This window comes from Carcharodon carcharias, chromosome 3, assembly GCF_017639515.1.
Source record: "Carcharodon carcharias isolate sCarCar2 chromosome 3, sCarCar2.pri, whole genome shotgun sequence".
In the NCBI taxonomy this organism is placed as follows: domain Eukaryota; kingdom Metazoa; phylum Chordata; class Chondrichthyes; order Lamniformes; family Lamnidae; genus Carcharodon; species Carcharodon carcharias.
Window position 1 is genome coordinate 138158417 of NC_054469.1, and position 27076 is coordinate 138185492.

At 40.4% G+C, this 27076-nt stretch overlaps 1 protein-coding gene across 6 annotated transcripts in view; it reads left to right on the forward strand.

Moving 5' to 3' along the window:
* The window catches only part of LOC121276203 (MAGUK p55 subfamily member 6-like), a 141236-nt gene that overhangs the window by 24983 nt on the left and 89177 nt on the right, over positions 1–27076 (forward strand). For 2 of the 6 annotated variants that reach the window (XM_041184350.1, XM_041184351.1), the window contains exon 2: positions 3079–3163. The exons of 2 other annotated variants lie outside the window; for them this stretch is intronic. In XM_041184350.1, the coding sequence (XP_041040284.1) occupies positions 3160–3163 (4 nt within the window). In that variant the 5' untranslated portion in view covers positions 3079–3159. Of the gene's footprint in view, positions 1–3074; positions 3164–21043; positions 21186–27076 lie in introns of those variants that run through there. 2 more of the 6 variants (XM_041184352.1, XM_041184353.1) reach the window with 2 other exon arrangements.

The following is a 27076-nucleotide window of genomic DNA, read 5'->3' on the forward strand; positions in this document are numbered from 1 at the left end:
GAGGGGCAAATGGGCCAAGTGTCTTTGGGGAAATATTTGGATAAGAGTGGTCATTGTATAATGTTTACATTAGTAATGAGGAGAGCAAGGAACAATCTAATATAGAACTTCTAAATTGGAAGAGGGCTAAGTTCAATGCTATGAGAAGAGATCTAGCCAGGGTAAAATGGAACTGGAGACTGACAGGAAAAACTGTAACAGAACAATGGATGATCTTTAAGGAAGAGATGCTTCAGGGATAGCCTGGTACATTCCAATAAAGGCGAAATTTGAGGGAGCCAAAAATGGGGCTGCTTGAATGATGAGGGAGATAGGGCATTAATGAAACAAAAAAAGAGGGTGTAAGTCTTCAAGTGAAAACTAGGTCAAATGCAGTAGGTTGCGAGGGAAAGTGAAGAGGAAAATTAGACTGGCAAAGAGAGGGGGTGGAGTGGGAAATCAATAGGTGCTTGGACATGTTTGAGTTAATTCGGGAGAACTGATTGTACAGGGATTAAGGGACACAGATTTACGATTTTTGGCCAAGGGATGCAGGGAGAATATGAAGAACTTTTTTACGCAGTGAGTGATAATGACCTGGAACACCCTGCCCATGACGGTAGTAGATGCGGAAACAATCAATGATTTCAGAAGGAAATTAGATGGGCACTCATGAGAAATAAACTTGTAGGGCTACGGGGACCAAGCAGGAGAGTGACTGGATTGTTCCGTGGGGAGCCGGCATGGACTTGATGGGCCGAATGTCGTCCTCCTTTGTCATAAATGACTCTGACTCTGAGGTACAAGCTCCATCACTGAGTCATGGTTGACACTTTCTGACAAAAATATATCATCCCATTTCACTTCACAGGGGATGGATCAAGCCTCTGAGATGAAAATCATATCAATCCTTGTTTTCATTAAAATGAAAGCCAGGTTGGTATCACAACTCCTTCTGCCTAATGTGGTAAAATTAATGTAGGACTTCATTCCACATGGTTTGAGCTGAATTATTCTTCAGTACGGTCTCAGCTGAGAGGGGGAGATGGGTTTATAAAATTAAAATGTACTTAATAGTTTTAATGAGACTGTAGCATCTTCCAGCTTGAGCATTGACATTTAAATACAGTTAAAGTTCTCCTGTGATGATGAGACAAGTAATAACTGTGTCAGATGGTTGCTGTGCAGGGAGTATGTGTTGCATGTCTGGAGAGAATCGTGTAATCTAGAAGCTGGTGATTTTACTTTAGAGGAATTGGAAACTTATGATAGTGGGTAATTTTTGGCAAATGTTTAATTGTGGATAAGGTGGTTCCCAAGCTTCTTTTCTGAGGCAGTAGCTGAGTTACATAAATGAGATGTCAAACAAATTATGATTTCAATCAAAACATTGATTTATCTGTGCTATGATTTCTTTTGGATTAGTCTTGTGTTAATGCAAATTAGAATCATAGAATGGTTACAGCACAGAAGGAGACCATTCAGGCTGTCGTGCCCCTCTGTGCCGGTTCTCTGCACATGCTACTTGGCTGTACCCACTCTCTTGTCCTACTCCATGATCCTGCAGTTTTTTCTCTTCAGGTAATTATCCAATTCACTTTTGAAAGCCACGATTGAATCTGCTTCCACCGTACTCTCAGGCAGTGCATTTCAATTCCAAACATACATTCAGAATTTTTTTTCCCTCATGTCACTTTTGGTTCTCTTGCTAATCACTTTTAAATTGGTGTCCTCTGTTTCTTGGCCCTTCCACTGATGGGGACAGCTTCTCCCTATCTACTCTGTCCAGACCCCTCGTGATTTTGAACACCTATCAAATCTTCTCCTCAGCCTTCTATTCTCAAAGGTGAACAGCTCCAGCTTCTCCAAGTTCCTGCTTCTTAGAGCCATTTTTGTAAATCTTTTCTGCACCCCCTCTAATGCCTTCACATCCTTCCTAAAGTTTGGTGCTCAGAATTGGACACACTACTCCTGTTGAGGCTCAACCAGTGTTTTATAAAGGTTCACCTGTTTGCCATAACTACTTGCTTTTGTACTTTGCCCCGCTATTTATAAAGCCAAGGATGTTGTTTGTTGTATTAACTGCTTCCTCAACCTGCCCTGCCACCTTCAATTTTTGCGCACATGTTGCTGTGTCCCATCCCACTGCTCCTGCACCCCCTTTAGAATTGTATCCTTCATTTTACATTGCCCCTCCTTGTTCTTCCTCCCAAAATGTATCACTTCACACTTTCCATTTTTCTGCATTAAACTTTACCTGCCACATGTCCAGCCATTCTACCAACCTGCCTGTTTGCTCTTGGAGCCTATCACTATCCTCCTCCACATTTCACAATGCTTTCAAGCTTTGTGTCATCTGCAGATTTTGAAATTGTGCCCTTGTGCACCCAGTTGTTTTCTCTTTATGCCCTGTAATTTATACATCTCTAATTGTAGTAGAAGATGAGTAATCGATTAAAAGAATAGTTCTATTTATACTAAAAAAAAGTTTCCTCTGATTGCAAAAGCTCTTCAAGCAAAGCAGAGTTCACCACCTTTCTGAAGAGAAGCTCTTCATTTCAATATGGAGGATGAAGGAGCAAAAGAGGCTAATGCTAAGTGATTTTAAAGTAACCTACTTGAGCCAGCACTGTCTTCCCCTTGACATGGTTTGCCATTGGATGAGGTGGAGCATAATATGAATTATTGAAGCTATTTATTTGAGTTAAATACAGAGCAGTAGTTATGAGTGCACCCACTTAATTAGTACAGTTTATCTTGATACAAAATAAAGAACACTTTGCTACCTTACATCAGTGGGTAGTCTTAATTAACTTGAACAAAATGCCTTCTAACTATTCCGTCAGCATTTTTGCCTTTCTGAACCCGCTTAAACCATCTGAGCTGTAACTATTGTTATCCTGCATTTTTCCTCCCTGTTTGCAATGATCTTGAATTTTGGTACCTGAAACCTTTTGTGCCTTGTGTCCAACTAATTTAAATGAATGAACATTGAGAAGCCTCAACACAGGTGACACTTACCTACCTGATCACTGCCTACATGGAGCAAGTGCTGAACCCAGTTTTCTTTTCTTTTCTGCCTTTCCTTCCCCGACAAAGGTGGATGAAGTTGTGAAGCAGTCTGAATTTGGAGTGCATTTTGGATATCCACAGGTGTAAGCACATCCACCAAGAACACAAATGGGTAAGTACCTTGCATTAGGAGTGTGCTGCGGATTCTCTTCCAGAAGTCCTAAGATTTGGAATTTGCCATGAGGAAATGAATAGTGCAAGTGTACTTAAGATGCAGTTATGGGTTTATGTGGAGTTGCATCTGGATTAATATCGCTGCTTAACTCTCGAGACTGCAGACCTATTCTGGCACTGATTGGATTCAAAAGTCCTTATACCCATTGTGTAAGTATATTAGACACAGTATTTTTTTTTTTCCTATTTTAGCAGAAATTTTCATTGAGTCCTTTATAATTTCTGCTGAATGTAACTACTCCTGGGGGGGTGGGAGGGGGGCAGTGGTGAAAACATAAAACATATATGTAAAAATCGAATGCAAGAGATATAACTTTTATCTGGTTCTGGGAGTTGTGTGCCATTTATTCCACCTTCTGGCTAGAATGCTTTTTACAAATCTGCTTTTCCACTTTTTTGTCCTGAATCTCATCTTATGGTCAAACAGACCTTCAAGGTTGCTAAGTGTCTCAAAAAGTGGCCAGGGAGATGATGGAATCATTAAGGCACAGACCTCAATACCCTGGACTAGAGGGATAAAACAAATTTCCAATGCTGATTGCTATCCACTGCTTTCCTCACTCAGTAGCTGCACCAAACATTGTCCTCTGCCCACCCCCAGTCATTCAGCATTAAGCACAAAATAATTAACCACTTGGGCAAAGCACCACAGATTTTTGGCACCAGTGACACTCTATCCAAGCTGTGCTTCACGTATTTCTCCAATTCTGGCTTCCTGCAAATCTGATATTAATCACTACCATTGGTGGCTGTGCCTCCAGCTGCCAAAGCCTGGAATTTTCCTCCAAAACCTCTCTGCATCTCCAGCTCTCTCTTCTCCTTGAACATGCTCCCTAAAACCTACCTCACCTGTCCTAATATCATCTTGAGTGGCTTGGTGTCAGATTTAGTTTGAAGCACTTGCAGATGTTTTATTATATTAAAGGTGCTATTTAAAAGCATGTTGCTGTTGTATTGTGCCTGGGCTGGATTAAGTCATTTCAGACCAGGGACAAAACCTTTGATCTTCCTGGTCTGTGGCTCAGCATTGCAACAGGCATTACACTCAGCAATTAGTTGAGCCCTGATGATTATTAAATTCATTTTATCCATCTTTTAATTAAGTAATGTAATGGGCATCGTGCTGAAGTCTAAGCCCTGTCAATTTTATTAATTATAAAACTGAGCTTTTATATGTCATTTTATAACAAACATCAGTTATAAAGGGGGAAATCTGAATAATTCTGAACTAAGGTTAAGATAGAAACTTTTGTTTCTTCGATCGCAACTCAAAATGATGTTAGCCTGTCTATAAGAAAGGAGATCCTTTACTTGATCATCTGATGAGGGGCAGATGAGGCATCAGCATTTGTGGTGAGAAGAAATTAATAATTCAAGTGAAAAATCCTTCTTCAAAATTTGGAAAATTTAAAGCATGCATTTTCCTCAGCGTTTCACAATTCTTTGGGCGTGAGAGGCCTGATGTTGTATCTCTATGCTCCAGGCATTCCAACGTGCCCATTTTGTATCCGGAGGCATATCTGGCTGAGATAAATGTGAAAATGTTTGTGCAGGTCCCACAGTTTACGGTGGTCAACCACATTATGGTGAGCATAAAAGTGTGTGCTTATATAAAAAGTTCATGGGAGGAAGTTTTAATCTCTAAATAAATTGGAGTCAGAAATTTATTGCAGAGAAGTCAAATTTCCAGGAGCATGGGACCAGATCCACATGTCACAACTTGAACAAACTATGCGTGAAAAATATTTTTTTAATTCCTTGTGACTCTCCAGTATTGAACATTCCTAAAGACCACGAGTTTGAATCTTTAACATTCTCTGTGCTGTTTTCTGACACCTATAAATTTGACAAAAACATCCAACACTTCATACACACCCTCTGCCTGCTTGCTCATTGCTTTCTATTTTAGCTGATTAGTGCTCACAGACCTCTACACCTTGACCTCACTTGCTACTCTGTCCCTCCTCTGTCTTCTCTGCTCACTGCTGCTGCGTTTGTGCCATCTTAAAATGCTGTGCCTTCTACCTATATAACCTTTTCATCCGCTGATACAATTTATCTTAGTGCATATTCCTTGTAATTTAACCTGAAATATGTGATCTGGCAACACATTTTGCCAGTGGAGAGATCAGAGTACTGTATACAGTGGGCTGCCCATTCTATATCTGCATTTTACCACTGGGTTATATCAGACCCTTAGCCCAAGGGACCTATTCATTACACACAATAGTAAGTTTTGATTTATAAAAGGCCTGCTTAAGGAAACTATCATTTGTGGTGCAAAAGTTAAATATTTTGAGCATCAGCTTGAATTCTAGAAAGAAACTCCAACAATGGCACTAATAACTACTCAGGGAGGGAAGTGTGGGAATTGACCAGTTTTGTGACCAAAGCTGGTGGCTGTATGAAGGTGACAGCGCTCAGACCAGAGGCTACTTTTGGACACGGTGTCATGGAACAACTGTGGAAGCAAGGATGCAGTCAGTCTGGGAAGGCGTTAATGAGTGGATTAATAAATTCCCCATTAAATTTTTTAAAAATCCAACCATTTGATCTCTGGAGTTAGTGGTGAGCATGGATTAATCAGCAATATTAATCACGTTATAAACTTATTGCAGCAGCCATATATATACATCTGCACCATAACTGCTTGATGCTGGGAAAGCCTAGCTGCAGGAAACTGACCTGTTCTTCCAGACAGCAATTGATTGTATGATTGGAATGATCCTGAAAAGAACATTTTGCTTCTGGCACTTTGTGAAGACTTGCAGTGTAGGAGCAACAGCTTTTAAAAATTGTATAACTGTGGAAGTGCTTTTTAGTTTCCATTGTATTAATAGAGAATACAGATTTTCTGGCACTGAATCCTGCTGAATTAGGTGGTTTTATCTGCATTCAACAAGTGGTACATCCCCTTTTTCAGTTTTGGCATTATTGTTATTGGGGAATTAGAACTATCCTTTTAGACTGGTTGAATGTATAAGGATGATGGGCACAGCTGCTGAACAAATAATTAAAGGAGATGAGCAATTTACAGGATGTTTTACAATTTCTGAAATGTGGGGCAGGATCTTCCGGTTGGCGAGTGGGGGCGGGGCCTGCTCGCCGACGCTTAAAGTGATGCGGGATGACATCGGGTGGAACTCCCGACGTCACCCTGTGTCATTTCCATTTTCAGGTCGGTGGGGTTGCAGCCGAGTCAGCTGCGTGCCCGCCAACCTGTCAATGGCCAATTGAGGCCATTGAAAAACTAATTGAAGGTCGTTAATGGACCTGCCCATCCAACCTTAAGGTTGGCAGGCAGGCCAGGAGTCCTGGCGGGCTTCAGAAAAAGCATGAAACCTCATCCATGGGCAGGATGAAGTTTCGTGAGGGTAATTAAATTTTTATCAAACCTTTCAATAAAAATTATGGACATGTCCCAACTCATGTGACAGTGTCACATGAGGGGACATGTCAGGGAAATTGTTTTTATCATTTCTATTAAAAATTTTAATTCTGAGCCGATCTCCCTGAGGCAGCACTTAGAGCGCACAGGTCTCCCTGAGGCTTTCATGTGCATGCGCAATAGAGCGCACACCAGGCTGAGGGAATCGGCCCGCCCACACAGGGAGTGCATAGCGCTTCCTGGTGGATATCATGCTAGGTGTGCCTTAATTGGCCCGCCCACATAAAATGGCGCGTGCCCACACATTTTCCCCACCCCCCATCCAACAGGGGGAAAATGTTTCCCATGGATTTTAATCCAGCCTAGCCTGATGGGACGTAGGACTTCCTTGTAACTGTGTATTGTATATATGGATGATTGATGTCTGGAAACTTTAAAGATTGTGCTAGTGAGTTCAACAGATGTCCTGATACTAGGGTAGAGTAGAAGGAGCTTCATCCTGCATCTCACTGTATTTTGTACTTGAGATGGGAGTGTTTTTCAGCAATATACCAAAAGTGGGAAAGCTCCCACTATCTTTACCATGAGCATTAAAGCACATCAAAATGACAGGCTTAGTAAGCACTTCAGTGAGCTATCTTGCATTAAATATTTCTGCATGGTTTAGTTTTTTTAATAAACCTGCAATTAAAAATAGTACTGCAAGCTCTAACAAAACTTTGTTTGCCTGAAATGTTGCCATGTGCCGCAAAAATGTCCTGCAACAGTCTCATAATTTGCTATTTTTAAACTTTTTAAGGCATGCCCTTTTATGATTGCAGAATTATTCTTTACTAAGCAGTAGAAGATTTTCACACACTTTCTCTTCATTAAGGAAATTAATCCATTTCGTAAACTTGCAAATAAATAAATGTCTACGGTTTGATGAAGCAAACAATATTGATAGACCTAGTTTAATTTTGAAATAAGACGGTTTCAATTTCATTACAAGCAGTGTTAACCACAGTCTTGGTTGATTTAACCAGATACAGAACAAAGTGCTCTACTGTGTGTGAGAAATGTGCCTTATTTCCAGCTTAAACAGATCCATTTTCACACCAGTCATTCTTGGATCCTCAGACAGTCTGCCTGAAGCATGGAATTCAGTCAAAGTTCATTTTTTAAATCTATCGTGACAGCATTATTAAGCTTTGCTCATGACTACTAAACTTTGAAGTAAGTCATGTAGTAGCCCTGAACATTGAAAGCTGAGAATCCGCTATTATATCAGTAATATTTTCTTTGGATTGAACTTGATCTCTGGTTTCTGGACATATTAAAATGTTACATGGCTTTTTTCTCCACTAAAAGTTTTATTGATTTCAGTAAAAGCTTTCATGCTTGTTGGGTTGTGACAAATTATGCAACATTTGCCATTACGTATGATATAGGTTTCAAATTCATCTGTGGCCTTTGTACCCTGGAGGGCCCATGATGTGTGATCCCAAAGATCTGTAAAGTTCTCATACTTCTGCTCTGGGCTGGGAATTTGTTTGCCACAGTAGCATGTTTGTGTTTATATTTTGTACTGTTTTTCTTTGGGTAACTCGCTATCTTTTAGAAGTTGGAGCAGGGGGTGCCAGGTGTGTCCAAATTTTCAGGCAGCCTTTTTTCATTCATTCATGGCATATGGGCGTTGTTGGCTCAGCCAGCATTTCAGCCCATCCATCATTGCCCTTGAGGTGTGGTAAGCTGTCTTCTTGAACAGCTGCAATTCATGTGGTGTAGGTACAAATCACTGACCTACAGTGCAGGTTTTGGAGTTCAAGATATTTTGTAAGTGTAAGTATCAAGTGAGTATTTTTGATAAAAGGAAGCTTGGACGTGCAAGGATGGTGGCTTGGGGGTTGACGAACACCAGTTGAGCGTTGAGTATAGGCAATGGACAATCTTTTGGGATATTGCGGGAGGCAGGTGCTGCTAATGCAGATTGCAGGAGACTGATATCTCTTTGCTAAGCTGATTTTGGGAGCCTTCTCTTTTTGTAGTTGGGGAGAGGGGGTGGGAAGAAGCCTTTAAAAAAACTTTTGTATTAACCTCGTGCTTCCCAATCTTTTTTTGTATTAACATGGGAAGACTTCCTATTCTGTATCATTCATAAAAAATATATAATTTAATATAATTTCAATCTGTGCCAAGCCAGAAAATGTCACTACTTGGCATAATCATTCTTGGCTATTATAGAATATCCTGTTGGAGATGCAATAGACCTTCCTTTTGATGGGAATTCAGCAAGCTCTTAATTCTACCCAGAGAAATGCTTAAGTTCTATTGGTGTTACAACAATCACTATTGATCTCAGGCTGTGCTGATACAGTCTCTTGGTGCAGTGTTTTTAAAGGACAGTTCCCCATTTTGCTATGTTGTGTTTAATTTATTGAATAATTTACCCTTGCTTCATGAAAATTAACTTGAATTATCATGAGTGTATGGAGGAAAAATATTAAAAACAGACTATGAATATTTCTGACTAGCAGTTTGGAGACCTTATGACAAATATTTTTACTTTTTTATTTCTGGTGATGGGCGACACCAGTAAAGTTACATTTACTATCCATCCCTAGTTTCTCTAAGAAGGGGCAGAGGCCTTTTTCTTGAACCATTGCATTCCTGTGATGATGGTGCCTTGCAATGGTAGAGAGTTCTTCTGTGTTTTTGAGCCAGTGGCTATGAAGGGATGGTTGGTCTATATACAACTTGACAGTGATGGTGTTTTCTACAGTTACAGGGCTGGGAGGTAAGTTGAAGTAATTTTTGCAAGTTCCTAGTACATAGTGTAGTTACAGGACACTTGCAGTGGCTAGTGTCCAGTGAAGGGGAAGTGATTAAATGGCCTGAGTAGCTGCTTAACTGGTGAGTCTTTTGAGGGATTTATGAGTGATTGCTCATTAGATCTGTCATAGAGTACCCAATCTCTATCCTGTTGTTACAGCCATGGTGTTAATATAGCTGATCCAGTTAAGCTTCCAAGATGTTGATTGGGGTGGGGGTGGGGGGGGGGGTCTTGACAGTAGAGCTATTAGCTCATTGATTTATTTATTTTTTTGTAAAAATCTCAAAGGTTATATCTAGATTTTATAGCCTGTTTATCAAAAATAGTTTTAGGAAAGTATTTTAGAAATCTGGCTGTTGCTATTTGCAAATGTGTTTATTTAAACCCAAAATCGGTAGAACTTGGGTAATTTTACTCATTGTCCATTCAGTGATCCATGGAAAGCTTTACTCGTGAAGGAAAATTAAACTTGCTGAGCGAATTTCTATTAAAATGCTAAGGCAAAGCTTTCCAACAGTTTCTTTACTTTAAAAATGGTCTTTAGCTAAATAATTAAATATTATGTTCGTAAAGTTTACACAATAGCATAGCCTGTGTTTAAAAAAAAAAGTAATAAGACATTGCTTGTTGGAAGTTCTCTCTTCTGACTGCTTGGATTTTGCAGTCGGCAATGAAGCAAGGGCGATCTGTGCATGTATGAACTACAAAAAAGTTGCTGTCGGTTTCAGTGGAGTAATGACTGCGAATACTGACTGTTTTGATGCCACTATCGTTTTGCTTTTGTATTGATAAATGATGTGCTCCACAGCTATAATTTTGCTTGATTAGAAATACCTCTAAGAAAGCTACCCACAAAGATCTACTGATCACGGTGGCATGGATTTCTCCTCTCCCAATGGCAGTTTAAATCAGGCAGCAATTCTTGGTGGGCAGCAGCAGTGAGGACAGCAAACAGATAGGCAGCTAATCACATATTAATAAATTCACACATAGCAAACCAGGCAGTCAAAAACTGAAGAATATTTTCAGGTAGTGAAATGAATGAGTATCATTGGGATAAGATAGAAGGTAAAACAAAGGTTTTTTTTAAAAAAAAATCAAAACTTATTTTTAAAAAGTGGAACTTTTAATCATTATGGAGAAATTTGACACTCTGCAAAAATAAAATTTGTTTTATAGGGCCAGTGAGGGTGTTTAGTGTAATTATGCAGTTAGTATAAAAACAAAAAAACTGCGGATGCTGGAAATCCAAAACAAAAACAAAAACAGAATTACCTGGAAAAACTCAGCAGGTCTGGCAGCATCGGCAGAGAAGAAAAGAGTTGACGTTTCGAGTCCTCATGACCCTTCGACAGAACTTGAGGTCGAGTCCAAGAAAGAGTTGAAATATAAGCTGGTTTAAGGTGTGTGTGTGTGGGGGGCAGAGAGAGAGAGAGAGAGAGAGAGGTGGAGTGGGGGTGTGGTTGTAGGGACAAACAAGCAGTGATAGAAGCAGATCATCAAAAGATGTCAACAACAATAATACAAAAGAACACCGGTGTTAAAGTTAAAGTTGGTGATATTATCTAAACGTGCTAATTAAGAATGGATGGTAGGGCACTCAAGGTATAGCTCTAGTGGGGGTGGGGAGAGCATAAAAGATGTAAAAAAAAAAAATAAATAAATAATTTTTTTTTTCTTTTTCTCTTTTTATAATGGAAATAGGTGGGAAAAGGAAAATCTATATAATTTATTGGAAAAAAAGAGAAAAGGAAGGGGGAAACAGAAAGGGGGTGGGGATGGGGGAGGGAGCTCACGACCTAAAGTTGTTGAATTCAATATTCAATCCGGATGGCTGTAAAGTGCCTAAGGACTCCATCCCATTCTCTCAGTTCCTTCGCCTGCGTCGCATCTGTTCCGATGATGCTACCTTCAAAAACAGTTCCTCTGACATGTCCTCCTTCTTCCTTAACCGAGGTTTTCCACCCACGGTTGTTGACAGGGCCCTCAACCGTGTCCAGCCCATCTCCCACACATCCGCCCTCATGCCTTCTCCTCCCTCCCAGAAACATGATAGGGTCACCCTTGTCCTCACTTATCACCCCACCAGCCTCCGCATTCAAAGGATCATCCTCCGCCATTTCCGCCAACTCCAGCATGATGCCACCACCAAACACATCTTCCCTTCACCCCCCCTATCGGCATTCCGTAGGGATCGCTCCCTCCGGGACACCCTGGTCCACTCCTCCATCACCCCCTACTCCTCAACCCCCTCCTATGGCACCACCCCATGCCCAAGCAAAAGATGCAATACCTGCCCCTTCACTTCCTCTCTCCTCACCGTCCAAGGACCCAAACACTCCTTTCAAGTGAAGCAGCATTTCACTTGCATTTCCCCCAACTTAGTCTACTGCATTCATTGCTCCCAATGTGGTCTCCTCTACATTGGAGAGACCAAACGTAAACTGGGCGACCGCTTTGCAGAACACCTGCGGTCTGTCCGCAAGAATGACCCAAAGCTCCCTGTCGCTTGCCATTTCGACACTCCACCCTGCTCTCTTGCCCACATGTCTGTCCTTGGCTTGCTGCTTTGTTCCAGTGAAGCCCAACGCAAACTGGAGGAACAACACCTCATCTTCCGACTAGGCACTTTACAGCCATCCGGACTGAATATTGAATTCAACAACTTTAAGTCGTGAGCTCCCTCCCCCATCCCCACCCCCTTTCTGTTTCCCCCTTCCTTTTCTCTTTTTTTTCCAATAAATTATATAGATTTTCCTTTTCCCACCTATTTCCATTATAAAAAGGGAGAAAGAAAAAAAAAATTATTTTTTTTTACATCTTTTATGCTCTCCCCACCCCCACTAGAGCTATACCTTGAGTGCCCTACCATCCATTCTTAATTGGCACATTCGTTTAGATAATATCACCAACTTTAACTTTAACACCTATGTGTTCTTTTGTATTATTGTTGTTGACATCTTTTGATGATCTGCTTCTATCACTGCTTGTTTGTCCCTACAACCACACCCCCACTCCACCTCTCTCTCTCTCTCTCTGTCTCTCTATCTCTCCCCCCCCCCACACACACACCTTAAACCAGCTTATATTTCAACTCTTTCTTGGATTCGAACTCAAGTTCTGTCGAAGGGTCATGAGGACTCGAAACATCAACTCTTTTCTTCTCCGCCGATGCTGCCAGACCTGCTGAGTTTTTCCAGGTAATTCTGTTTTTGTTTTTGTTATGCAATTAGTATGCTGCTTAAAAACCCAGTTACATTTCGTTCAACATTTAACTTTTTTTCAAGAGTTTCGCATCAAAATTAACAACATGAAGTTCTCATCAATTCAGTTGATTTCCATTGATTGCAATTTAAAGGAGCTTCAGCTACAGACACTTTAGAGAAGAGTAGAATCACTGAAGCAATTCCATGTTCTAGTTATTCCTGGACTTCCACATTATTCTGTGCATTCGTGGACTCCAGAAGTTGCTGCCAATTTCAGCAGAGCAATGATGGTGAATGCTGATGGTTTTGGTGCCCCTATCACTTTTGTATTGATAAATGATGTGTTCCACAGTTATAATTTTGGTTGAATTGAAATTTCTGCTAGTTAACCATCGAAGAGACAAAAAGCAGAAAACTTGGGTTTTTGGATGTTGCAGCTGAGGTCCCGCAAAGAATCAAATATGGTTGTTTGAAGCCTTTTTGTTTATTTAGGTTGAACACAATGGATTTGGGTTACTTCTGATCTGATGCCCCCACCCCCCCTGCCTTTTTTTTAAATAGTTCTATAAAAGGGAATGATTTCTCTGTTTTGCTGAACTAAACAAATCTGATCTAATTTGTTACATTCATGTAACAACTTTGCCTATTACATTAATTTCTTTCTGAAATGTTGGTTGTTTCTGTAAAAAAAAAAGGAATTAGTGAGGAAATTAGAGGATAATGGTTGACTCCTGAATGGATTGTCAAAAATAATTCAAATTTCTTTTTCATCATTTAAAACTAATCAGATGCAACTTAAAAAAAAATTAAGTTATCAAAGTCTGGAACAATATAATTTTAAACCAAAACTTGGCAGCATTTCTGATGAAGATCACAATTTTACATAAATTTCATTTGTTTGGAGAGATCTGTCTTCCTGTATTTACAGTGACTTGTTTTGATGTTCTCTTAATGGCTCATTTTACTGACTGACTTTCCACTTGTCCATCTGAGACTGTGGATCATGGACATGTAGAATAACTATTCTCTTGAACAAATGTCTGTCTTTATTCAAGAAGTTCAATTTTTAGAAAGTCTATTGTAATATGATATGTTTCTTCAGAAACACTTCTGTATAAAGTTAGATCCGGACCATAGCTTTAAAATTGTAGTCAGCACTGGCCAGAAATTACAAACTACCATACTCGCGTAAAAACTGAACTTGTGTAAAAGCCGGCCCCATGACTTTTAACATAAAAATGTAATTTTTCATATACCTCATGTAAAGGTTGACCCAAGTTTTTCAGGGATCAAACTGAGTTTTGCTTATTAATTACTTGTAATCACTTCAGTTCATTAGTTTAAAAGCACGCGTGGGAACCTTTTCTCTCCACCAATTCTGACAGCAATTTCCCGACCAATCGACAAGACTAATGTGCACCACATGACCTATCACAATGTCTTTGGAAAAGAATAACAAATACGTAGCTCAGTTTAAACTGGAGAAAAAAAGTGGCAGAATGGGTTAACAAGCATTGGCAAAATGGCCATATCACTCACAGAGCCATCTGACTCCATGCCCTCAGAAGAGAAGAAGGGTAGTATTTCAGAATTCAAGGCCAGTGCCAGGTGGTGCACAAGATTCATGAAAAGGTGAAACTCGGTACTCCACCGGGAAACAAAAAATTCACAGAGCCTGCCACCTTAACTCGACAGTAAAAACCATCAAATTCCACCATTTTGTATTCCGTAATCAAGAGAAAATGTGTGATTGGCCTGCATTGAAAATATGGACGAAGCAGTGATGAACTTCAACATCCCAGCAAACAAGACTGTTACCAAGAGTGGTGGGAAAATCATCCTTGTAAATATAATTGGCCACAAGAAGATGTGATTCACAGTGGTTTCATCTTGTTTAGCGGATGGCACACAATTAAAGCTGATGGTGATATTCAAGTGCCAAACTATCCCCAATGAGAAATTTCAGAAAGGTGTTCTCGTCTGTGTTTGAGAAAGGCTAGATGTATGAAGATGGCTGCACGTGTGGAATTTGAGACCAGGAGGACAAAGTGGTAATTACCCCCAAAAAAATTCCCATCTGGGACAAGGCATTCAGATTCTACCTTGTCAACTATGTAGTCTATGATGTGAAAAGAACCAACATCGACATGGCAATTAGTCCCAGTGGTCTTACAAGTATTGTTCAGCCCTTGAATGTGTGCATAAATAAACCTCTCAAGGACTGTATCTGAAGAATGTGGAACAATTGGATGTTGGAAGGCTGAAAAACATTCACAGAAGGTGGAAATATGCAGACGCCTTCGCTAGCAACACTCTGTCAATGGGTTATTGACGTGTGGAATGAACTTGATCCCAATATTTTCTAAAATACAACATATCAAATGTGCATGTCTGCACTGAGGATGAATATTTGTGGAATGATGATGCCGAAGTTACTGGCACTACAGATGACAACGACGACGAAGATCCTTATATTGATGTTATGCAACCAGGCGATTGGGGCGAATTGTCCGGTGATTCAAACAATAATCAGAGAGATTTCAGTGTGAAGTGTTATAGTTAATATCTTATGGTGTATATTTATAATGTTGGATGAAATGTATTGAGTTTGTATCATGCCAAGAAGGCTAGGTACTTAATATGAATTCTTTAGTGTTTTGTTTTTACTTCATTCCATTGCCACGACCTCTTTTGGGGGGGCCCAAATCTAGAACAAAAATATTACCTATGTAAAGTTGGCCTCATGACTTTTGGATTTTAAAAAGCCTATCTGAATTCTACTTTTACACACACATATACCGTACTACCTCTGTGACTCAGACCATGGTGCATTATTCTTCCTTGTCCTCCTCAACCTTTCCACAGTTTATTATATGGTGGACTGCACCTGTTCATTGTCTTTTCTCTACTGTGCAGCTTCCGGGGACTGCCCTTTGTGACTGCACTCTCCAGAAGTGTTTTCTATTTCTGCCCCGTGAACGTTACCTCAAGTTTCCTAAGGTAATCTCGCTTTCTATCACCTCTTTCTCAACTGCCCCTCCACAACATGTGCAAGCACATAGTCAGCTTTCATCTGTATTGTTGATGGCACCCAGATCTACTTCTGCATCATCCCTCAATCACCGTGCGTTGTCAGACTTTGTCTGGCTCAGACCTTTTGGTCAGTGGTAGAGCTGGTACACCACCCACTTACCATTCGATGATGCAGCCTTTGCACTTTCTGGTCCTGGCTTCAGTTTAAATCCAGCAACGAGAAAGAGTTGGAAGGCCAAGTGGCAAGCTTAATTCCTGCGAAACCAAGTCCCCTTTTCATCCCTTTAAGGTCTGTCTTCAGTTCATTGACTTGCACTGTTTTTAGATGGACCTATCAACCTCAAACTGCATAACCTAATCCTCTGTGCAACACCCCACCCCTCCCCCCCAACCCCATAACACTGATCATTCCCCCCTCCTCCTCGTGCACCCACCTCACAATGCTGAGGGGCTGAATATTATCGGGAGGGCAGTACTGAGCTGTATCAAGGGTGCTGGAGTGCTTTGACACTCCAGCTGATTTACTTTGTGTTGCCCTCCTCAGCAGGCTTTACAATTGCTCAGAAAAGCTCTTCAATAAAGCTCTTGTGTAAAAACATGAGTAACTATAGTGGCAACAGCCCATGTCTCCTAGATTCTGGCCGTCTGATCCCCGTGTCTTAGGGAATTGTGCAGCAGTCTGGGTGGGATATGACTGACAATTTTAAAGTTTAAAGTTCCCAGGTAAGTGCGTATGCATGTCGGGATGTCTTAGGTTCCCGAGGCACATTAGCGACTTATGCGGAGTGGCGAAAGACTCAACTTATCAGAAGATTCAGGTTGACATCTTCGTGGGTGAACCATTGCTTCCTCCAAATCAGAATTATGAGGACTAATTGGATAGTTCACCCACTAATAGGGAACGGGAGCTGGGGTTAAACCATTGTGAGACAGGTTAGTTTTACCCTACTGATGAAAGTGTTATTGCAATAGTAATCCAGCTCAGTACGACAGGAACCGCAGGTTCAAACATTTGGTGTATGTGCTTGGCTGAGGAGCCAATGGTGCGAAGCTACCACCTGTGGGATTATGACTGAGCACCTCTAAGTCAGAATCCTGCCTAAAAGTGCTAAACCATGCTAATGCTTTTGCCCTCTACCAAATAATTCTATTCCCTTTCCACTGTCCAGCTACTCATTTAGGTTCGTAGAATCATCCAGCACAAGGAGACCATTCAGACCATTATGTCAGTGCTAGCTTTTTGGTAGAGCAAGCTAATTGGTCTCCCTTCCCTGGTCTATCCCCATAGCCCTGTAAATCTTTCCACTTCAAGTATGTACCAAATTCCCTTTTGATACACTAGGGAAACCATTGATAGATTACCTTTGCATGGAATTATTTATACTAAATCCTTTTTTTTTTAACTACCAATAAATACTTTGCTGATGTAGTCACCAAGCTATTGCAGTGGAGCCCTTACCATAATTATATTAAAAATATGATTCAGTGTTTGAAAATTATTTTACTGCATGTATCCTAGCAACTCAAACACTGCTTTCAGAGCTAATGAGTGGCTCAAATACTAGAGTATTTAAGTCCCAGCCATTTTACTAACCATTGATAACAAATAACATATTTCCTGCTTTATGACTTGAGCTATTATGTTAAAAAAACTTATTGTGCCAATGAGACAGTGACAATAAACTGATTTTGTTAAATAATATGGAGAAATCTGCCTATTTTTATTTAGTTTCATCATCCACATATAGATTCCAATTCAGTTCTCCAGCCACACGCACAGCTTTTCAGTACCTAAACAGCTGTTGGACTAGCACTGAGAAATTCAGAAGTGGTGTAATAAAGGGCAATGGGATTGCAGATTTTGGATGTCAGACAAATCAACTAATGCTTGCAGCACATAAATCAATGCATGCATATCCAACACATTACAACTTTTCAATAAAAAGCCTTGTCTGGATTTCCAAGTTCTGCACCTTTTTGGAGAGTGGGAGATTGTGAAGGTTTTTTTTAAACATGGTAAGAGGTTTGCAAAAGCAATCCTCTGGTTTTATTTATCTTCCAGCTTGTGTGAATGTACTGTGTTTTTAATGGCACCAAATACAACAGTATAATTGAGCAGCTTGCCATGTGGAGAATCTGTTTTCTGCAGCAGGAGGTCCTCTTCGTAAAGTCTAATTCAATTCTCTTTTGCTTGTGTATTAATCTGAGGGGAAAAACATGGTAACTATTTTTTAATAAGGGTACTTTTTTAATATGGGTGTAAGGGCACTTCAGTTTGTAGTTTGGAAACTTGACAATTGTCTGTAAAATCATAGAATACGATAGAATCTGAGTACAGAAGAAGGCCATTTAGCCTGCCATATCTGTGCTGCCCCTCTGCAAGAGCAATTCACCTAGCGCTACTTTCTGCCTTTTGCACCACAAATTTTCCTCTTCGGAAAATTATCCAATTTCCTTTTGAAAGCCACAATTGAATCTGCCTCCATGTTAGGAAATAGGGATAGTTTAAGTTAGTTAAATTGGTATTTGTGGGTGTTAGGAATGAGTTTTAGCTTTGAAGTTTGTTTGATTTTTATTTCTGTATCTGTGTTAAGAAAGGTCAAACGGAGTTTTAGTTTCACTTTAATAGGCTGCTTGCATTTCTAATGAGGAGTTTCTGACCCATATAAAGTAAACACACAAGTTGAAAGAATAGTGCTGTTGACTAGCAACAGGGGGGCCAGATAGGCAGGTTCCTCCCACAAACATATACACAGAACTAAGGAATCAGCAGTTTTAAGTTCAGTTGAAGCTAGGACCCCAGAGAGACTGGACACTTGTAGAGGGAACTGCAGATGTCCCAAAAAAACAAAGGTCCCAAGCGAAGAAAAAACCCAAAAATCCTGGAGAGTGGAACGAGGAGAAGGCCCAAAGGAGACCCTGAAGTCGAAGGAAGGACAGGAAACTGGGAAAAGGTCCTGTTAAGTGAAATTAAGAGCGAGGGGCAGAGCGAGAGGCTCCAAGCTTCAGATTCGAAGTGAGAACAGGCTCCATGCTTCAGATTCAAAGTGAGAGCAGCTTGCAAGAAGTTTCAAAGAGACAACTGAAGGTCTGTAATTCTTTGCTATGGGCATATGAAGCAGTAGTGTACTGTTAAGGCTGAGTTGGTGAGAGAGTGTGAATGCATGTGGTGACCCAGGGAAGAGGAACATCAGGAGGAGAGTTTGAAACCCTGGAGGTGAACCCTTGTGGAAGGTGTCTAAGAGAAAATGTCATTTTGGGAGAAGATTCCAAGGCGACGTCTTGGAGAGTGGAGATTGGGAACCTTCATGTGAAGGATGGAATGCAGTGAGACTGGCTGGCTCACGGTATGACAAGCGTCTGGGAGGAGTTGAGATCCATAGCATCTGGTTGAGGTGACATCTGTCACTTGGTTGCAGAGTGTGGTGTGTCTGACCACAGGGTGTCATAGGTGTACATGGACTGGGTCCTTACTGTGGACATTAAAGTATAAGAATTTTTGTAAGTTGTGTTATCCTTACAAATTTGTATATAATCTGTAAAGGTATAATTGTGGGTGAAGGAGTATTGTAATATAGTTCATCATCTTTTCTTGTTGAATAAATGTTTTATTGTTTTATAAAAAGTTCACCAGCTGACTCTGTTCAGTAGCTACTCTCCATGTATTTAAACAATTAAAAGTTAGGGTCTATCAGGCTGGGTTCCACCTTGGGATCAGGCATGCCCAGGGTTAATCTCAGCTGGGGATCATAACACTCTACCATACTCTTAAGCACTGCTTTCCAGATCCTAACCACTCACTGCATTTATATATAAAAAAAGCTTTTCCTCATGTCACCTTGCTTCTTTTGCCAATCGCCTTAAATAAGTGTCTTCTAGTTGTCATCCTTCCACCAGTGGTAACAGTCTCTCCCTACCTACTCAGTCTCCTCATGATTTTGAACATCTCTATCAAATCTCCTCTCAGCCTTCTCAAAGGAAAATAGCCCTAGCTTCTGCAGTTGATCTACGTAACTTGTTCCAGAGATGAGGAAATTCATTCTCGTAAATCATCACTGGACTACCTCTAATGCTTTCTCATCCTTTCTAGAGTGTGGTGCCCAGAACTGGGCACAATTCTCCATTTGAGGCTGAACCAATGTTTTATACAAGTTTATCATAACTTCCTGGCTTTTGTGCTCTATGCCCCTATTTATAAAGCCCAGGATCCTGTATGCTTTTTGAAACCACTCTCTCAAACTTGCCATCTTCAATAATTGTGCACATATTCCCCAGGTTCTTATGCTCCTGCACCTCCTTTAAAATTGCACTGTTTATTTCACATTGCCTTTTCCTCTTCTACCAAAATGAATCGCTTCGTACTTCTCTGCATTAAATCTGCCACTTGTCTGTCCATTCCATCAGCCTGTCTGTTTTGAAGTTTAACACTATCCTCTCTCAGTTCACAATACTTCCAAGTTTCGTATCCTCTTCAAATTTTGAAATTGTGCCTGGTACACCAATGTCTAGGTCATTATATATTAAGAGGACCAAGCTTCTCACCACTGACCGCCAAGAAATCCCATGATATCATTATTGAAGTGTAGTGGGATCTCTTACATCACCTGAGGACAGACAGGGCCTTGATTTAATGCCTCATCCAAAAGATGGCACCTCTGATAGTGCAACACTCCATGTTGAATCTAAGTATCAACCTAGATTAAATGCCCATGTATCGAATTGGGTTTGAACTACCAACTGTTAGGAAATAGAGATAGTTTGAGTAAGTTATATTTGTGGGTGTTAGGAATGAGTTTTGGATTTAATGTTTAAGTTTGATTTGTATTTCCGTATCTATGTGTTAAGAAAGGTCAAATGGAGTTTTAGTTTCACTTTAAAAGGCTGCTTGTATTTCTAATGAGAGTTTTATGACTTAAACAAACAAGAGTAGAAAAAAAACAGTGCTGTTGCCTAACAACAGGGTCCAGAGAAGCAGGCATCCCTCACAGACATGCACACAAAAACGAAAGAACCAGCAGTTATGAGTTCTATTTTGAAGACAGCTGCTGAACAAAAGCCACTTAGAAGGGATAGGTAGCCAGTCCAAACTAAAAAGGAGACCCCAAAGTCCAGGGGAGTGGAACAAGAGAGAGTCCCAAGCAGACCTTCTAGTCAAAGGAAGGACAGGAACCTGAGAAAGGTCCTGTTAGTGAAATTAAGAGTGAGGGGCAGAGAGAAAGGCTCAAAGCTTCAAATTTAAAGAGACAAAAGCACAAGAAAGCCGATTTAAAGTGAGAACAGCTGGCAAGAGGCAAGAAGGGTCAAAGAGACGGCTGAAGACCTGTAACTCTTTGCTGCAGGCATGTGAAGCAGTGGTGTACTGTTGATGGCTGAGTCGGTGAGAGAGAGTGCGTAGCAGACAGCTTAAATGCATGTGGTGACCCAGGGGAGAGGAACATCGGAAGGAGAGTTCGAAACCCTGGAGGTGAAGCCTTGAGGAAGGTGTCGGAGAGAAAGCGTCAGTTTGGGAGAAGATTCCAAGGTGAGTTCTTGGAGAGTGGAAATTGGAAACCCTCGTGTGAGACCGGTTGACTCACGGTGTGACAAGCGTCTGGGGGTAGTTGAGGGATTCATAGCATCTGGTTGAGGTGGCATCTGCCACTTGGTTTCAGAGTGTGGTGTGACTGACCACAGGTCGCCTTAAGTTTCTGTGGACTGTGTATTTACTGTGAACATAAAGTATAAGAGAGCTTTTGTTATCCTTACAAATCTGTATATATCTGTAAAGGTATAATTGTGGGTGAAGGAGTATCGTAATGTAGTTCAAATCTTGTTGAATAAATGTTCTTTTGTTAAAAGTTCATCAGCTGAGCCCTGTGACTCTGTTCAGTAGCTATTCTCCACGTATCTAAACAAACAAACAAAAATAAAAGTTAAGATTTATCAAGTTGGGTTCCACCCTGGGGCCAGGCATGTCCAGTGGTAACCTCAGCTAGGGATCATAACAGCTGGAGCTTGGCCATGGTGTTGGGAGGCAAGTATATCAGCTTGACGCTCTTGAGGCCAATTGTCTGTAATAATGACAGTTGTCTTTTTCTTTCACTGATACGTTTTGCCCACTTTCCTGATCCACGCCTCAAGCATGCTGGAGGTCATGCAGATGGACTTGTTAGCCTTGTACTGCATGGGTAGTGTCTTGACTTTCATGAAACAATGTGGCTTCTTAGACTTCCCTAATCACATGGGTAGCTTATCCAGGTGTATTCTCAGCTGGGATCATAGCATAACCTTTTGATTTAGAGGTGAGCATACTATGCAATCTGGCTGATAACCTGCTGTAGTTTTATCTGGGAATGGCTACAAGCGAAGTTTAGTCTCTTAGCAGGAGAAAAATCAAAGATGTTTATAACTTAAACATCACAGAGTTGACATGAAATGTTACTTTTTGAAATGGTCAGTTGGCCTGCAGTTGAAAGCAAAGTGGCATTTCTTGGGACTGCATAAGGAATACGGTGTTTTTGGCTCTTCCTTTTACCACCTATATTCCCCATCCCCACCTCATGTTGGGCTATCAACTGCTTATTTAACCCTGGGAATATTTGGCGGGACATATGTTAGAAGTGCACAGATGTTAACAAGTGATGTTGGGTAGCAAGCAGTAACCCCACCTGATTTCTCTACTTATTTAACTTTTATTCCTTTTTTGCCTTTTACTTTATTTCCAGTATTCCCTTAGCACAGTCCCTTTTTCTTCTGCCCCCCCCCCAAAATTTATTTTTGGAGATTGGCCATGGGTCTCAGTTTATTCATTCGGAAAGTTTCAGGGAATAGGGTTAAAATATGCTTCTTGGGACTTGTAAGTTTTGGACAATAAGAAAATTGTGATGCACATACCTTATACAGCCATTCTGTGATTCCAGCAATCTTTTTAATTATCTGGCTGCATCCTATAATATTTTAAAAGCCTACCCTTGCTGAGTTCTGAAGTGAGAAGAAAATCTGAAAAAGAAATTCAAAGTTTTGAGTTTTCCTAGTCTTTTAGGTGGGTAGAGGGTATATATAAAAAAGATTTTGGAAAGGGATATTACATACTTTTGTACTATGTTAAGAAACCAGGGTGTTTATAATTCAGTTCAGGTACAGGATAATGCTCCTTTCTATGCTGACCTTATTCTAATATATCCAAAAGTGCAAGGCTCAGATTTAAATTCAAATCCATGTCACCTTTGTGATGAAAGGGCATATTCTAATCCACTCTATGCCCTGCTAATTTTTTTACTCTTCATGGAATGTGGGCTTCACTGGCTGGACCAGCATTTATTGCCCATCCCTAGTTGCCCTTGAGAAGTTGGTGGTGAGCAGCAGCCTTGAACCACTGCAGTCCATGTGGTGTGGGTACCCACAGTACTGTTAGGAAGGGAATTCCAGGATTTTGTCCCAGCGACAGTGAAGAAACGGTGATATATTTCCAAGTCAGGATGGTGAGTGTCTTGGAGGGGAACTTCTAGGTGGTGGTGTTTCCATGTGTCTGCTGCCCTTGTCCTTCCAGATGGTAGTGGTCATAGGTTTTGAAGGTGCTGTCAAAGGAACCTTGGTGAGTTCTTGCAGTGCATCATGTAGATAGTATACACTGTTGCTACTGTGTGTCGGTGGTGAAGGGAGTGGATGTTTATGGATATGGTGCCAGTCAAGCGGGCTGCTTTACCCTGGACGTTATCCAGCTTCATGAGTGTTGTGGGAGCTCCACTTATCCAGGCAAGTGGGGAGTATTCCATCACACTCCTGACTTGTGCCTTGTAGATGGGGGACAGGCTTTGGGGAGTCAGGAGGTGGGTTAGTCATCGCACTATTCCTAGCCCCTGACCTGCTCTTGTAGCCACAGTATTTATATGGCTAGTCCAGTTCAGTTTCTGGTCAATGGTATCGCCCAGGATGTTGATTGTCAGGGATTCAGTGATGGGATTGCCATTGAACATTAAGGAGCGATGGTTAGATTCTCTCTTGTTGGAGATGCTCATTGCCTGGCACTTGTGTGGCATGAATGTTACTTGCCACTTGTCAGCCCAAGTCTGGATAATTTCCAGGTCTTGCTGCATTTGGACATGGACTGCTTCAGTATCTAAGGAGTTGCGAATGGTGCTGAACATTGTGCAGTGATCAGTGAATATCCCTACTTCTGACTTTATGATGGAAGGAAGGTCATTGATGAAGCAGCTGAAGATGGTTGAGCTGAGGACACTACCCTGAGGAACTCCTGCAGTGATGTCCTGGATTACTACTGTTAGAATTCTGCCAACAATTTAAGAATTCAAAGTCACTGCAGTGCTCGATACTATTTTACAGACAGGATTGTGTCTCCTTTCAGGTTGGGACTTTGATGTTTGAAATTATTTCTGTGTACAGTATAAAAATGAAATCTGTTATACTGCACTTCTAAATGGAACAAATTGTTATCAAAGTGACTATAGTTGGAACTAGTGAAAAAATGCTTATCTGGAAAGCTGGTTGCATCAAAGCAAATTTCACTTTGCAGAACACCTTCGCTTAGTCTGTAAGCATGACCCCAAAATTCCTGTTGCTTTTCATTTCTGTTCACCATCTTGCTCTCACTGTCACATTTCCACCCTTAGCCTGCTGAAATGTTCCACTGAAGCCCAACACAAACTGGAAGAACAGTACTTCATCTTCCAATTAGGCACTTTACAGCCTTCTGGACTTAACATTGAGTTCAACAAAAACAAAAACAGAATTACCTGGAAAAACTCAGCAGGTCTGGCAGCATCGGCGGAGAAGAAAAGAGTTGACGTTTCGAGTCCTCATGACCCGTCATGAGGACTCGAAACGTCAACTCTTTTCTTCTCCGCCGATGCTGCCAGACCTGCTGAGTTTTTCCAGGTAATTCTGTTTTTGTTTTGGATTTCCAGCATCCGCAGTTTTTTTGTTTTTATCATTGAGTTCAACAACTTCAGACCATGAGCTTTGTCCTCCAATTTGGTTGTTTTTTAAAAATTTATTTTTCTTTTCCTTTCTCCAACCCCTTCCCCTACAGAGCCAGTCTGTAACTTGCTCTTCTGATTTGCTTTCAGAGAGCACTTACCCTTGTTCTGCTAATAACATGTTTTGTCATCTGACCTTTAGGCCACTATTAGCAATTTCCTTAGTCTTTAACACTATCATTAACACTCCCTTTATCTTGTGCCCATGACATCTTTGTCAAATCTCTCCTGAGCTCTGACCTAACCCTGACCTATTTTGCTCTCTCTCTCTTCCACAGGTATAAAACCCATCACATTGATCCCGCTCTTCACCTCTGAAGAAGAGTAATATGGACTCAAAACATTAACTCTGTTTCTCTCGTCACAGATGCTGCCAGACCTAGTGAGATTTCCCACAGATTTCCTGCATCCGCAGTATTTTGCTTTTGTCTAGATCGAGCAGCACTTTATCTAGTGGATATAAGACAGGTCAAGGCCTGACTCAAGGTCAATTTATAAGAGCGATTTTGCATCCAAGGAGAAATCTAGTGTAAAAATCCACAAATGTTACAGAATAGTATTCTGATCCGTGTGGCTTTTCAATAACAGCACCTGTATTATTATAGGATCCTTTGGTTCTTTAGTGTTCTTGACTTGATTTCAAATTTGCAACTAATTTTTAACTAATATTATAACACATTCTGTGAAAAAGTGTCCATGATGAATTAGTGCTGCAAATGGTTTTTCATCTTGAAGCATGAGGCTTCTCAATTCAGTGTATTTGTCATGAAAGTGCATACTTGAATAATTATCGAACTTATATGTATTGTGTATGTGTGTGTCAGTGCACTACTGGAGGAGTGCTGCACTTCAGAGGTGCTGCTGTAGAATGAGATACAGTACTAAATGGTCTGTTTGTTCAGGTGGATGGAAAATTCCATGTCATTTTTGAGAGAGCAGGGAACTTCTGGTATAGTGACCAAAATTTATCCTTAAGCCAACTACCAAAAAAATTATCTAGACATTGCCGTTTGTGGGAACCTGCGTGTTTACCCACAAAACAAGTGACTACCGTAGAGAACAAATATATTGGTGTAAAGTCCTTAGAGATGTCCTAAAGATGTGAATGCCCTTCTGAAATCTCCCTTTTATGGAAAAACTGGAGCTTGTATCATCAGGTGCACCTGTAGCTGTGATTTATCTTTTTAATATCTTGTTTCTTGTTACAAGGAAAACAATATATAATGAAGGTGTTGGACATGGTGGTGCTCATCTCTTTTCCAAGCTTGGTTTTGCAGCCTGCATATAAATCCATAAATCCATTTGACTTCAAAAGTATTTGAAAGCTATTTTTTCAGTATAATTGATTTGTTAGCAGTAAGATCAAAGGTGTTATGAATTTTGTTGTAGCTCAATTTTGTAGTGGATTGTTTTTAAATTCTGGAACCAATGGGGAGTGGACAATGGGAGCAATGTATTACAAGAACATCCAGTCATTTCAAACCTCCTTATAAATCTGGTCCACACGTCTAATTCTTCTTGCTGTTAAGGAAACTCCTGGGAATCATTAATTCATCTTGTCTTTGGACATGAGATAGTATAACAAAACTCCACTATAAGTCTCATATAGAGTTAAGAGAATATAGATGGTGGTTTATTATCTTCGGTTCTTCAGCTAAATAGATCTGATATTAAAAACCACAACCTCTACAGCACAAGATGGATTTCAGCCAATGACCCAATAATTTTCAATTTTTAAAAATCTTTTCCAACTCTATAACTTACTGGGGTGTAGAAGCATTGTTGTAGGCCTTCACAAATGGAATTTTTTTAAAAAAACCTTGCAACTGATTAAATTTTAAAATTGCCTGTGGACAATTTCAGTTCAACCTATGGGTATGTTCTGGAAGTAAAAACAATTGGCTGGCAATATCTTATATGCACGAGTAGGTTAATTATCTCAGATTTGTGCCACAGTAGAATATTTTGCAGGACAGAAGAGAATCCATTTGTCAGCATTTTATCTCACAGTAACTGAACTGTGAAGGCATCAAAAATATATATATAAAAAGAAAAAGCTGGAATTTTCTCTGGGTACTACAACTACCCCTAACTTCTCAATTTAAAATAAAACCATTCTTGGAGGGCAGATGCACATATACGTACGTACAATACTGTCCACTGCATCAAATTAGCAACACCTAACTGGAATGCAAAATGGTGATTTTAATGGGAGAACCTAATGATTTCCTTTTCAAAAATGGCTTGATTTTTATTTTACTCTTCCTTTTATCTATTCCCATTCTGCTTAAAAATAAACCATTCAACAGCATTAAAGAAACATAAAAAATGGACAATGTATGTGTATCCAGCTTTCTCTGAACTACAACAACTCTAATGGATCAAGCACTAAAAGATATCAAAACAAAAACAGAATTACCTGGAAAAACTCAGCAGG